Source organism: Furipterus horrens, unplaced genomic scaffold, assembly GCF_987537825.1.
Source record: "Furipterus horrens unplaced genomic scaffold, mFurHor1.1.pri manual_scaffold_9, whole genome shotgun sequence".
NCBI classification, from domain to species: Eukaryota; Metazoa; Chordata; class Mammalia; order Chiroptera; family Furipteridae; genus Furipterus; species Furipterus horrens.
In genome coordinates, this window is record NW_028327179.1 from 30,058,080 (window position 1) to 30,072,768 (window position 14,689).

The window sequence follows — 14,689 nt, forward strand, 5'->3', positions numbered from 1 at the left end:
TAATCTCAGCTTTCTTCCTCTTCAACTAATGACCTGAAGCAGAGAGGGAAGGTCTAAACTTGTATTGGAGGGAAAAAAAACCCCAAAAAACAGTGTTCATATAGCTGTCATTCCCAAATCTTCCTGGTTTAAATCATTCTCTGGAGTGTTTCTCTTAACAGGTCATTATGAGCACAGATTGAGACCATTCATTTTACTATATATGGAGAAAAGACTTAAGCTTGGGCAAATCCCAAGTACCTTCCCCTTCATTTTAAAGAATAAAATGGGAACATGTGAAAAAAAAATGCACAAGAACCCCATTAGATATACAACAGATCAATGATCTGAGATTATTAGTTTGAAAGTATTAAATTTACCATAGTCATATAATGACTTTAAAAAATAATCGTCATTCCTTCATAGGCAATAATGATCTAAAGTGGATCTTATATACACTACAGCTTTAAATATTATGCCTTCAGGTGCCTCATTGTGCCATAAATTCAGTAGTTCGTTGTTTCCTGCCTCTAAATGGCTGCAGTTGTCATGAAGACATTGCCATGGCTCAAGCCCCCAAATCGGAAGCCACCCCAAACCTGCCACATGGCATCTCTGTCTGCTGACTGCTGCCCTCTGCCCCCCTCAGCTCTCCCTCTGCCCCCTCCCTTCACACAGCAGGTGAAAGGCAAGCACGGGGCACCTTCATCAGCCTGATGGCTGGGCGACTCTGGGCAGACAAAGGCCAAGGAGTCATCTGTGGTGACAGGACAATTTGCTGAACCCCAATTCAAAGTTCTTCTAAGCCCACTGGGAATTGCTTTAATGTCTAGAGCTACAGCAGCTAGTTCTGCGTTCCAGCCTGTATTGTGGAATCTGAACTACTGAGACGCCCATCACCACAAAACACTCTATGAGTCTCGTTAACAGAACAGAACAGACTTTCTGCCAATAGCTGAGAAATCAATTCCTTTTCTCTTGCTGCTTGGACCTCAGCGTAATGACGGCTCCCAAGCTCTCTCTGCAGTAATAAAATGAGATGCACAGCCTTTTCCTTTTGATGTGTCCAGTTTAAAAGTTTAGAGTTGAGGCCTGTTCATCCGTAATGTATCTTCCCTTGTAAATATTTCTGTACTTTTTCCAATATCTGAAGTCTACACATATAAAAACAAAAATTCACTACTTCTCCTATTTCAGTTGTATAACTTTATGTTATGAGTCAAATTCGGGGCTAAATAAACATAGCTCAGGCTACAGTCTGCAAATACCTTTGGCAGCAAATTAACTCAAACAAATGTTTGGGTTGGGTTTGTTTTTTAACGATCTTGCTGATCTGCCCGAGGCCCAAGGATAGAGTAGGTAAACTCCAAATGCTTTTCTAACTTTGTATTTTCTGTCACATTAACATACAGGTCTCACGTTTGTTGCAATGGGTGGTTTCAAATTCAACCACCAGAGGGTGCTACTTGTTTGCTTCTAAATGTTGATTTCACTATCAGGCTTGAAAAATGGAGGCCTGGCTACCAGCTAATCGAATAGTCCCCATGCCAGCCAGCTTTACCCAGGAACGGGTCTCAGAAGACCTGCAGGCAGAGCTCTACTTCAAGGAATCCGATTTCACTTTGCTTTTGACATTATGTGTTTAAAACCAAAATTGAAAAGCTCTGTAGCTCGCACAAACCAAACTGCATTGATTTATATATTTACTGTAAACCAAGCAGGTAAAGTGAATCGTTTTTCATTCTCTTGGCTTTTTTGCAGTACGTACTACATAACAACAGTGAAACCAGAAATCTGGCTTCCTCTTCACCGCACCGAGCAATACAACAACATAAAGGGGAAAAAAAGAATATGCTTAGCTATAACAATAATGCAATTCTTGAACAACACAATCTTTGCTTATCTTATTTTAAGTATACACAGGTCCCTCTTCTGCTTTGGTGTAATTTTTGACTTCCAGGAAGCATTTTCATTTATCAGCTTTAACTTCTTTTATGAGCATATATTTTTGATTCACTGAGATTTGAATGAAAATTTTCCACTTAATGTTTCTGGTATGTATGAAGGAGGTATGAGATCAATTCTCATTCACCTCTGCTGAGCTTGCACTGAAAAGCTTTTTAACTTATGGTAAGAAACTCTAGAGTGTTGTCACCGCAATTGACAAAGCCAAGCCAGGGTCAGCAAAGTTTTTCTGTGAAGCACCAGATTAAAGATTTTGGGCTACGTGAGCCATAAATTCTCTGTCACAACTACCCCACCTTACCACTGTATCCAGAAAGCAACCACAAGAACACAGATAACAGGGTGCGACTGTTCTAAACCACTATTTTGAAGAACAGGTAGTGGGGCTGTAGTTTGCTGACTCCTGCAAATGATGACTCTTAATGTACACACTCTTACTGATAAAACTTAGAGAAGTTTCTATTGTAACACCCTTTGACATGCCCCCCTGCCACCCCATCTCCCACACTGTTACCCATGTTAAAGTTCACGGGTCCTTTGGAGGAGTACCATGGGGTTCCCTTTTCAGAGCTTTCAAAACCAGAGACAAAAGCGACTTAAGCCTTTGGATGTGTCATTACGTTTGTTTCCTGTGAAGATCTCATGGTAAAATAGGAAATTAATAAGGACGATGTGACTCCCTGGTAGTTTCTCCAGAGATTATATGGAAAGTAAACAAAAGACGCGGTTCACCTTCAGACTGATGTGGAGCTAGAGGAGTCTGGGTTTCCTTGGAGTAGGACACTACTTCCCTGGGCAGGAAATCCACCTGGGTGACCTTCGACACTCCCAGCTTATGTAGTCTTCGTCTGTAAGTAACAAAGGACAGATGCTTAGAGAGGGTGGCAGTCCATGCAGAAGAGCTCTCAGTAACGAAACAGAGGAGTACAGCAAGCCCAAAACACCCCCAGCTTCCAGTATAAGGGTCAGGGTGAGCAAGTAGAACTGACCCTGAGCCGGAAGTTGGGACACTTGTGTTCTTGGCTTATTTTGGCCTTAATTTGCTGGATAATGTCTAGGGGGTCTCTCATGGTGACCGTCAGTTTTTCTATCTATAAAACAAGGTGTTGGTCCAGCTCAGATGAGACCTCTTCCATTCTGAGCATCTCTGACTTTGCTTGATTTAAATTCACGAAGGGAATTTTCATTTGTAATATAAAATTCTAGTCTCTTAGGTGAAAGGGACAAAAGAAAAGTATGCTTCTCAAATGTGAAAAAAAGAGAGATGATTCCTCAGTGGAGTAACATGTTCTCTGTGTGGCAATGAGAAGCTATTCCAAGAGGGAGCATAACATCTCTCCTTTCTCCAGGAAAGTAACTAACACAGATCAGCATGTGAATTTGTTTAAAGACACATTGATATCACACAGAAAAGTGAAGAGGGCACTGGGATAATAGTGATAAAGTTTTAGCTTGGAATTCCCATGTAACCCCGTAAAGAATCATTTCTGAATAGTTCAGTAGCACCTCAAGGGCTTTCAGATGTCTTTCATGTCTGTGAGGCACATGGGCAGATGCTGTCATCATCTGCAGCTTATAGACTAGGAAAGTGAGAACCAGGCTGAAATACTGTTGGCCTGAGTCCTGGTCCAGGGCTTTCTCCATGAAGCTAAATCCTACCTAAGGTTCTCCATGGTAAGATGGTAATTTCCAAATTACTGCAAAAGTGCTTCCTGAGTCACCCAGGAAACAATCGATCATGAAAGCAGCGTACTGGTGATTAAGCACATAAACACTAGCTCCACCACTTCGCCATATGTGTGATCTTGAACAAGTTATCTAACTTATCTGTGCCTCAGTTTCCTCATCTGTAAAATTACCAGTACTTACTATTAGGACTGTTATGGGTAAAGTATATGAACCATATACATATAATGTAGATATTATTATCTGCATATATAGACATAATTTACAGACATAAATCTATGATATTTTCTAGAACAGTATTTTTGTATATATACTTAATATTAATATTGAACATATCCTATTATATTTCTTAAAAATTTACAGGTATACAGTACCTGTGTGAAGGAGAGAGGGGAAATGAGATTAAGGGGAAATAACCAGTTAGCCAAAATCTCCCATTCTCTAGCTCACTATGATCAGTACAAGCACACTCCATTCACATTATTGTATTTAATTACTGCTAGCAGATGGCACAGACTCATTTATTCTTTTTAATAGTAGTCATAATAAAATGAAAGAAAATGCACAGAACCACCAGGAATTTCTATGCATAATTTCCCAACCATTCTTGGAAAACAAAACTTTCTTCTTTTCCATGACTTACTGAACAATTGAGGTGAGATCTAAGATGTACACAGAGAAAGTACAAACAAGTACAGGGCTGGTCTGGAGAACAAGCCCAGCCGGCTGCCTCTACAGGCCCAGTGGGCAGGGCTGCAGCCTGAGCGCTGCACACCCCTGGGCTACAGGGGCCTCGTTTTCCCAGAAGTCTGGGTCACAGAATGTAAGGAGGGTCAGGGTGGGTCTCCAGCCCTTCCATGAAGCCTCCTCACACAGAATTAGGGCAAAACACATAAAATGTACTAAAAACGTACCAAACAAGGTAAAACGTTCCAAGTTTCAAATAAAAAACTCAGATATAATTTTAAAGCCTACTTGGGTCAGAGATAAATGTTTCCCTTCTGGAAAGGGGTCTTTCTTCAGGGATGTGAAGAAGAAAATATGAAAAAACACCCCATGAAAGCTTGAGGTAGAGCCCTTCCTGGTGTTGAATATCTCCGAGCACCTTTCTGAGACCCCAAAAGGTGAGATGGAAACGAGACATGGACTGATAAGGTGCTTCAAATTGGGGTCACCTCTGGCATGGAAAGACCACCCTGGATCTTAGGCTTTCATGGGCATCTATGTGGGGCCCAGACATCTCCACAATCCCATTAAGAGATACCTACACCTGCTCCAGTGCGTGCTGCTCATGGGATGTAAGCTGTAGGCATGCCTTATTGTCTTCTTTATTGGGTGACCAGCAGCAGGCACTGGGCAATAGGAGGCTGATCTGTAATTTTATAATCCACTGTGACAAATTGAAATCAACCAGTGAGGCAGTATAGTGTCATGGCTAAGTCATGCACTCATATAGAAAATGGGTTCCTTTCCACGGAAGATAAAGCACAAAGTGTGACTAAGCATGGCCAATGACATCTACCAAAGCTGAAGGAAGCTGGAATTATGCAGACTTACTCCCAAATAAAAAGAGTGTCCTAAATGGCATGAGACACATGTATATTGTCATTGATATGTTAATATATATACACTACATTTCAAAGATGAAGATAATTCAAAGTGGGAGACCCTGGGTTTGTGCTTTTTTTTTTAGAAAGAAAAAGACTTCTGTTCCTTTCAAAGCCATGAACAACAGAACTTCAGCTTCTGAAGGCACTGACCCTGTAACCTGAAAATATGGAGAAATGCTTCATGCCTACATGTGGAGTTCTAAAGAAAACCCACTAGATTTCAAAGAAACTATGATCTAGATGCCTTTAAGAATAAAGGTAAAGGATTTAAATGGGAAAATAATTTTGCAATGACAAGGATATGGGTGGGAGGGGGTTGGTTATAAATAGCAAGCGAAAGCAGAGTTCTTTGATCAGAGACATAAGATCAAAGCTCCCTTAATCTTTTATTGAAATAAACTTTACATACTATAAAGCCCCCCTTAAAAATATACAATTCTGTGTTTTTTAATGTATTTACAAAGTTGTGTAAACTCACTACTATCTAATTACATTAACTTTTTGTTACCTCTCAAAGAGCCCCTGGCAACCACTAATCTATTTTCTGTCTACTTTCATATGTATGGTGGACATTTTGGTTATTTTCACTTTTCTCTATTATAAATAACACTGGTATACACATTTGTGTACAAAATTTTATGTGGATATATTGCTTCAATTCTCTTGGAATTTATATGTAAATAGGAGTAGCACTGCAGGGTTACATGTGATTCTATGCCTAACTTCTTGAGGAAAGGCCAAACTGTTTTCCAAAGAAGCTGTGCCATCTTTCATTCTCACTAACAGTGTAAAGGGTTCTAATTTCTCCACAACCTTGTCAACCCTTATTATTATCTGTCTTTTTTAGTATAGCCATCCTAGTGAGTGTGAAGTGGCATCTCACTGTGATGTTGATTTGCATTTCCCTGCCGGCTAATGATGTCAAACATCTTGCATATTGGCTATTTGTATACCTTCTTTGGAGAAATGCCTTGATCAAATTCTTTGCCCATTTTCAAATTGGGTTATTTGTCTTTTTAATTGCTGAGCTGTAACAGATTTTCATATATTTTAGATATTAGGCCCTTATCAGATATATGATTTGCAAATATTTTCTCCCATTCCGTGGGTTGCCTTTCCACCTTCTTGATGGTGTCTTTTGAAGTACTAAAGTTTTAAATTTTAACCAAGTCAGTTTATCTATGTTTTCATTGGCTGATTGTGCTTTTGGTCTCATGGCTAAGAAACCATGCCCAATCGAAGATCATGAATTTATACCTATGCTCTCTTCTAAGAATTTTATAGTTTTATTTCTGAGCTTGAGGTCTTTGATCTATGTTTGAACTAATTCTGCATATGGCATGAAGTAGGAATTTGATTTCATTTATTTGCATGTGGCTATTCAGGCGCCCCATGCTTCATTTTTCTTAATATTCAGAGACTAGATTGAGCAGGGGAGCTGAGAAAGGCTTTTGTCATGAATATCGGTCCTCAGTGATGCGTACTGGCCTCAACCAGTAGTCAAATATGACTGTGGGAAGATGGATTCAAGAGGAAGCTCATCATCGGACAGCTTCCCAAAGCTCATGAAAGCTTCCAGAACACCTGAGCATAAGCATCATCAAATTCTTCCTAAATCAGTAAAACACAGCACAACTCAGATTCTGATGTTCTCATTTCAGACCACAGTGAATTCTATACAGCAAACTTGATGTTTCTGCATTTCATATGCCAGGTAAATAAATAATATTGCATAAATACTGCTGTACCATCTGTTGGATGCATGAAGGAGCCTCATATTATCAGAGAACTGGCTTCAGGCAGCTCAAGTTTTAAGCAAATTGGCTGCCCGGAGAATTTCACAGGTGCCATCAGATAACCCTCAGAGATACACTTGTCCCCAAGTGGATGATTCATTTTCTGACCCCTACCAGTACTGGGGGGTAAAGCCACAAGACTGAGCCCGACATTAGTAGGATTTTTTTTTTAATGTGACTGTGCAAGAGCTTCTGTGAATACCACTCCCCCTCCTCAAAAAAAAAAAGCTAGAATAAAAATATACCTCAGGTATCTAAGAAATTCTTCAAATATTAGAAATTGTAAACCACAAAAGACTCTCAATAATGGTCATTGGATAGTAGCCTCAGTGTGTTCAATGGCTGGAAATCATAATGTTGAGGATATATCGTTAGACCTGGTGGCAAGAGACGAGTGTGGGTAAATAAGGTGCAGATTCAGGAACTTGGGTCACAAGTCAAAAAATCAAAAGGGGTTATTGTAATATAGCGCCGCCTCTGGAGAAGGGAAGGAACCTAGAAATAAAGCAAATAAACCAGTAACAGATGTTCCCAGAGACAGAGAATTATTTGGCCAGATGCCAAAGTAGGTCAAAGCCAAGGAATAAAAGAATGTTCTCAATGGGCCCAGACTCAGTCCTGCAGGGTTTTATTCCTGATTATTTGCATGTAAGTATTTCATCCCCAAGATATATTGATGATACTACCAGAGATGTTTTTCCTTGTGCTGCTTACAAATTTCTGAGGTTTCTCAAAGAAGAGGCCCCTAAAACAGAGTGATAATTGTACCACTTCTTCCTTGTCCAGGAATCTTATGTGGTTATCTATCATGTCCTTGACAACTACCAAAGGCACTAGTTTAGCCAACATCATTATCAGCAACCATAAACAATTTTTGAAGCACAACACTATGCCAGATGCTTATAACACAGAGAGAATATGGAGATCAAACAGATTCATTAAAAGGCAACAGGCAAATAAGAATGAAAGGTAGCGTCCTGACCAGTGTGGCTCAGTTGGTTGGAGCATCGTCTCACAAAGCAAAAGGTTGCTGGTTAGATTCCCAGTCAGGACACATGCCTAAGTTGCAAGCTCAGTCCCCAGTCTGGGCATGTACAGGAGGCAACCAATAGAAGTTTCCCTCTCACACTGATGTTGCTCTCCCTCACTCTCTCTCTCCCTTCCCCTCTCTCTAAAAATCAATGAATAAATAATCTTTAAAAGAATGAAAGGTAGCAAATAATAAGAGCCAACATGAGAAGTCACATAATAAACGGGACAGGAGAGTCTAATGTGCAGAGTATGTGTTTGGGGAAACAAAGCAAGTTTCACTGAGAATAGAGGCCTGATGGGAGTCTTGGAGGATAGGCAGGACCCAGTCAAATGGAAAGGAATGAAGAGGGTGTTCTAGGGAAGAGGCTCTGTGATCTAAAGACTGAATTCAGATCTTATGCCTGAGAGAACAGTTTTTCAGAATAGAAGTTGTAAGTTGAAAAGCAGGAAGAGGTATATGTGGAGAGGTATATTGAGGCGGGAAGACTAGAGAGCTTTAAATTTCAGGTGAAAGAACTTGGACTTTATGTTGCAGATGAGGAATTACTAAACATTACTAAGTAAGAAAATGACAGCTTCCAAGAGACACTGGAAACATATTAGTATAGCAACTGTGTGAAGAATGGAATCAAAATCCCCGTTTTACAAATGAGCAAGCAGAGGCCATGTGTGGGACTTTAGAAGCTGAGTGTGGAGAAAAGGGGGAATTGAGAAACGATCTATAAGCAAAGGGTGGGTGGGTTCAGTAACTAATCAGAGAATCCAGGCAAAGCATTAATTCAAAGAGGACAACCAGAGAAATGATTACTGGATTTGTAACCAACTGTCTATCCAGTGTAGAGACTTGGCCCAGGGTGATGAGAAAGCACTCATGGTGATGTCACTGGGGATACAAAGGAAATGTTGTAGTTGGGTGACTCTGGAAAGGAATTTAGGGTAGACCCAAGCAATTTTCTTGGTATGGAGGGTAAAGGAAAAATAATAGATTGGAGATTATTTCAAGACTTCATGCCTTGTGGAAAGAGAAGTGAGTGGTGTAACTGGAAGACATCGGGGAATCTAGAGAAAGATCTGTTGGGGGTGGAACGAGTACCTCAGTGACTGAGTTGGTGGTAAGGAGATTTCCAGTTGTATAAGATGTAAGGAAAAAGCTCAGAAAAGAAGACAAAACAGAAACTGTGGCCCTGGCAGCCACCCACTGAGAGTCACATGAGATAATGCTGCACCAACAGATAAAGAGAATATAGGGAGCTAAGGGTATGGAAACTCGGGTAACGTGAAAGAGGTTTCTAAAAGTGATACAAGGTTAATTCATCTTCCAAGCACCCTACGCTATACGCTAATGTAATAAGATGTCAAAATGTGACATCTCAAGGACCAATTCCCAGAATTGAGAACGGGACACCAGACAGAGGACAGGGGACCTGGGGCCCCACACAGAAGAGGTGAGCCTGGTGTGGCAGCCCCCTCACCACATTCAATTCATCATTTATGTTCAGAGTGGGTGTCTCCCTCCAAGGACTGAGCTGCAGCTTGATAGTTGACCTTTTCTGATTACATCAAATAGGATGAGTTTCCATAGTCTATGTTCACATTTTAAAAAATCATTTAAGGAAGTATTTATTTCACTTCCATGGTATTTACTTCTTACTGTGCAGAGATATTAGTTTGGCAGCTGAAGTATTTTTCCTGAACAGAAGCAAATGTCAAGTCTGGCTCCGTCAACAGGCACAGGGCCCAGCCAAAGGGTTTGCTTTGAATTTCATAACACAAGTACATCTCGCAAATTTTCCAGGAAGAGACAGGAGTCAAAATAGTCATGGTTATAATAGAGCTCGAAATATTGGTGAAGGTTCTGCTATAAAATGCCCACTTTACAAAGGAAATTTAAAGTTCAGAATTATCAGGAAAGAAGGTACAGAAGTGTGTTTTCTCCAGTATTACATACATACAAACTATGATAATATAAAAATTATATAGGAATGGCCTTTCATTAAATTGACATTTATGAACAACCTCCAATAGAGTTTTAACATAACAGACTTGTTCAAGACACTGAGTACCAAGGATAAGCACACATCCATACCAATTAGCTATATTCATTTTTCCAAATTGGAATAAAAAAAGAATGCTTTTTAAATTCAGTTGCTAGTGTGGAACAGAAAATGTCCCATAATTGCTTTCACAAGATTCTTGAGGGTGGAAAACAAAAACTGGCTGAGAGAAGCTTGTCAAGAAATGTTTGGGGACGAAATACATGGGTATTTTAAGAGGTGGGCAAAGTGCTTTCTCTCAGTCTTGTGACCAAATTTTGACTGGATCTGTTAAACTGATTTTACTGAAGTTTTTCATAGGTCTAAGTTTATTCTATTGTTTCAGATTCTGCAATGCATTACCTTCTGAGACACACACATATGTATGCACAAGTTACAAGATGCTGTTCTACATTTCAATTTCTATAGAAACTTTGATTTTGATTATGTGTTTTTGAAGAGGAAATGATCACCAGTTTGCTCAAGAACACAACCTATATCATTCTCAAGAGAATACCAGGCATTGTTACATGGGAAACCTTATAAATTCATTCAAACCAGAGATCTAAACATAATGCATAAGAACATTTGACAAAACCTGAAGAGAATAAGCCAAAAGAAGATAATTTAATCAAAGGCTAACAAGGTTATTACTGTTCCATTAGGCAAATGCAACTAACTTGAGAACATGGAAAGACCTCTCAAACTGCCTGGCTAGCTTTTCTCAGATACCTCTCACTACCTTGAAGAATGTTTTTCTGGTGCCTTTGTAGAGCTGGTTTAACTCCTATTATTGGCAGTGATGTTGCTGTTTCACCACAGCAGTTGGGATGGTGCCTAGTGGATTCAGGAGTAATATCCTCTCTTCCAGCCAAGAATGAAGAGAAGATTGAGAGAAAAAAGAAGCCACCACCTTCTGACAATGTCTCCCAAGGATAGAAGAAATCTCTAAGTTCCTCCTGCAGGGTATGCAGGGTAGGAGCAACTAAATCCTTGCTCACAGCCTCAGTTTTTCCTTATTCTCTCTTTGCTTTTCAAACGTTCACAACCCTACTAAGAGTCTAATATACGAATAAGACACGGAGGAAATATAATTGTGAGGCCTTCATGAAATCATAAGCCATTAAATATTCCTCTGTACTACTGGGTTTAAGAATTTGAAGTGAGGGGCCATAGAATATCCTTACTTCTCATTGATGTCTTTCATCACTTAGAATCTTTGCCTCCCTTCCACCCACCTTTCCTTTATGCTGACTCAGCACATTGCCTAAAGACTGGCAATATCATGATGGCACTTTCACTTACTTTCTGTTTATAAGACAACAGAAAATGTTTAAAATATAATCTCTCCCTCAGACTTGCTCATTGCTACCCCACATTTCAATGACATTTATTCACTTACCAGCCTATACGGATATTTTTTATCCTGTGATCTTTTATTCTATTATTTCATTTTTACTTCTACCATCTTCAGTTCACTTAATTTTTTATTATAGCCTAAGAAAGCAAAGTGTTTTTGTTATAAAAAGTAGTTGTCTGGTTAAAACAAAAGTAAAACAAGCTGCGTTGTGCTTATTTTCTCATTTCATTTACAATTTTCTTGAAGGTACTTTTTTTCTGAATGCCACATCATCTCCCTGTGTTGCCATTTACTTTGCTGATCACATAGGTAACATGCAAACCAGACACATCTGTGCTTCTGGTCAAGATGGAGTAATAGAGATCAGATTTACCCACTGTCTAAAACAACTAAAAAAAAAGAAAAGAAAAAGAACAGCAGTTAGAATGAAACTGTAAATTGCAAGACACTAAGGATCAGGCCATGAAAGATGGGAATACTGTACATGAGAGAGAAGAAGCAAAAGATGAGCCCAACAACTTCTCTAGCTTACTGGATTAAGAGTCTTCAGGCCACGGTGCAAGGAGGAAACCCAGGTGAAATTTAGTGGATTTCCTAAGTTGGGGAGACAGACTGCAGAGTCCAGAGAGACCAAGGCACCTAAAATTCACAGGACACAATAACAGAGAGAAGAAAACTGCACAAAAGGAAAACTCAGAAAATCTTCAGAAAGTTGCTCTTAAGGATTAGCTTAGTATTGATCAGTGGATGTATGTAAGGAAGCTACCTGAGACCAAGGGAAGAATTATCTGAAGGAATTAGAGGTAACAGTTCTGGGCACTTACATAGAAACAGGAATGGTGTCTGCTCCCACCAGCCAGGCTGGAGAACCTCAAGATTTATGGGCATTGTGTAGAATACACAAAAGAGTCTTGTTTCAATGGTAGGAGTGAATTAGCCCTATGCACTGCCCCAATCCCAGCTAATAAATCTTAAAAGCAAGACTTCAAAGTATCAGTTTCTAATGAATTAACTATTTCACACCAAATATTAAGAAGGTTTATACAAATCCAAATATATCTAACACCTAAAAAAGTAATATTCACAATGTCTGACATCAATCAAAAGTTAGAAGACATGCAAAGTAGCAGGAAAACATGACTGTATTGAAGAGAGAAGTCAATCAATAGAAACTGAGCCAAAACTGATACATATGGTGGGACAGCAAGCAAGGTTATTAAGAGTTATTTTAAATGTATTTCAACCCCTGGCTGCTGTGGCTCAGTGGATTGAGCGTTGGTCTGCAAGCCAAGTGTCGCTGGTTTGATTCCCAGTCATGGCACATGACTAGGTTGCACGTCAGGTCCCTAGTTGGGAGCGCGAGTGAGAAGCAACCACACAGTGATGTTTCTCTCCCTCTCTTTCTCCTTTCCCCTCTCTCTAAAAATAAAAAATAATAAATAAACAAATAAATAAATTATTATTAAGAAAAAGAAAGTATTTCATGTGTTCCAAAAGTTAAGTAGCAATATGGAAGATATAAAAAAGACTAACTGAACTTCTAGAGATAAAAATTAAAATGTATGAAATTAAAAATTTTCTTGGTAGTCTTCATGAAATACTAAATGTTACAAAAAGAAAAATATTAGTAAATATAAAAACATATCAATAGAAACTATCCAAAATAAAACACAGATACAAAAGAAAAATAAATAAATGAAGCAAGTTGCCTAATATACATGTGACTTTAGTCCCCAGAGAAGAAGGTAAGATGGAAAAAATATTTGAAAAAATAATAGTAAAAATTTTACTAATTTTTAATACAAGAAGCATGAAAAAGACTACAACAAAGTATAACATAATCAAAGACTACAACAAAGTATAACATAATCAAATTGCTCAAAATTAGTGAAAAACAGAGCATTGTTAAAGTAGACAAAAATAAAAATAAATTAAAAAGATATTACACACAGAGGAACCAGGGCAAGAATGACAGTGGATTTCTGATCATAAACAATGCAAGTGAGAAGACAATGAAGCAACATTTTTAATGTACTAAAATAAAAAGATTTCTGACTAGTGAATATCCTACAGTGTTTCTTATAGTGAAGATCATTTTATGTCTTAAAAGTATTTATTATATCACTGTTTTTGAAAACTTTAAAGGACCTAATTATATGCTGCCTATGACAAATTCACTTTAAATATAAAGACACAAATAGATTAAAAAGTAAAAAGATGGAAAATGATATATCATGCTAAACCTCAGTCAAGAAAACACTGGCTATGTTCTTTTGAGACAAAGGAGATTTTAAAGCAAAATATAATACCAGGGATAAAGAAGGTCATTTCATAATAATAAAGAAATAAATTAATCAAGAGACACATAAGAATCCTAAGCATTTATGCACATAATAACAAAATTTAAAAATAAATGAAGCAAAACTGACAGAATAGCAAACAGAAAAACCAAAATTACAACTGAAAACTTCAACAGCTCTCTGCCAACCATTGATAAAACCAGAAGAAAGAAAATCAGCAAAGAATATTGAATATTTGATACAACCAATACCTTAATCTAATTGACATTTATAGAACATTTCACCCAATAACACCAAAATACACATATTTTACAAAGGCACATGGGACATTCACTAAAACATATCATACTATGGACCAAAAATAAGTCTCAACAAATTTAAAAGGAGACAAATCATAAAAAAATTAAATAAGAAATCAATAACAAAAAGATCTCTGGAAAAATCTCCAAGTATTTTAAAACTAAGTAATGCATTTTCAAATAACTCATCAATTAAATACAAAATAAAACAGGAAATTAGAAAGTAATTTGACTTGAGTGAAAATAACAAAAATATCGAAATGCTCAAGTACTAAATCACTAAGCAGTACTTAGAGGGAATTTTATAGTACCACACATACATATTAGGAATTAAGAAAGGCCTCAAGTCATTGACCTCTTCTTCCACTTTATGAAACTAGGAAAAGAAAAGCAAATTAAACACAAAGCAAGTAGAAAAAAAAGAACTAAAATCAGAGTAGACATCAATGAAATAGAAAAATAAAGAAAAATTAATAAAACCAAATACTGGTTCTTTGAGAAGAGCAATAAAATTTATAAACCTGTAGCCATTCTTATCAGGAGAAAAAGACAAAATTTACCAATATCAGGAATGAGAAAGATTCTAGAGATTCTAAAGGCTCTGTAGATATTGAAAAGATGATAAGAGA

At 38.0% G+C, this 14,689-nt stretch overlaps 1 protein-coding gene across 5 annotated transcripts in view; it reads right to left on the bottom strand.

The window, feature by feature from the left end:
- The window catches only part of DYNC1I1 (dynein cytoplasmic 1 intermediate chain 1), a 289,366-nt gene that overhangs the window by 216,996 nt on the left and 57,681 nt on the right, over positions 1 to 14,689 (bottom strand). For all 5 annotated transcript variants that reach the window (XM_090287212.1, XM_090287216.1, XM_090287214.1 and 2 more), the window contains one exon: positions 2,677 to 2,792. In XM_090287212.1, coding sequence (XP_090143338.1) covers positions 2,677 to 2,792 — 116 coding nt within the window. The remainder of the gene's footprint in view (positions 1 to 2,676; positions 2,793 to 14,689) is intronic.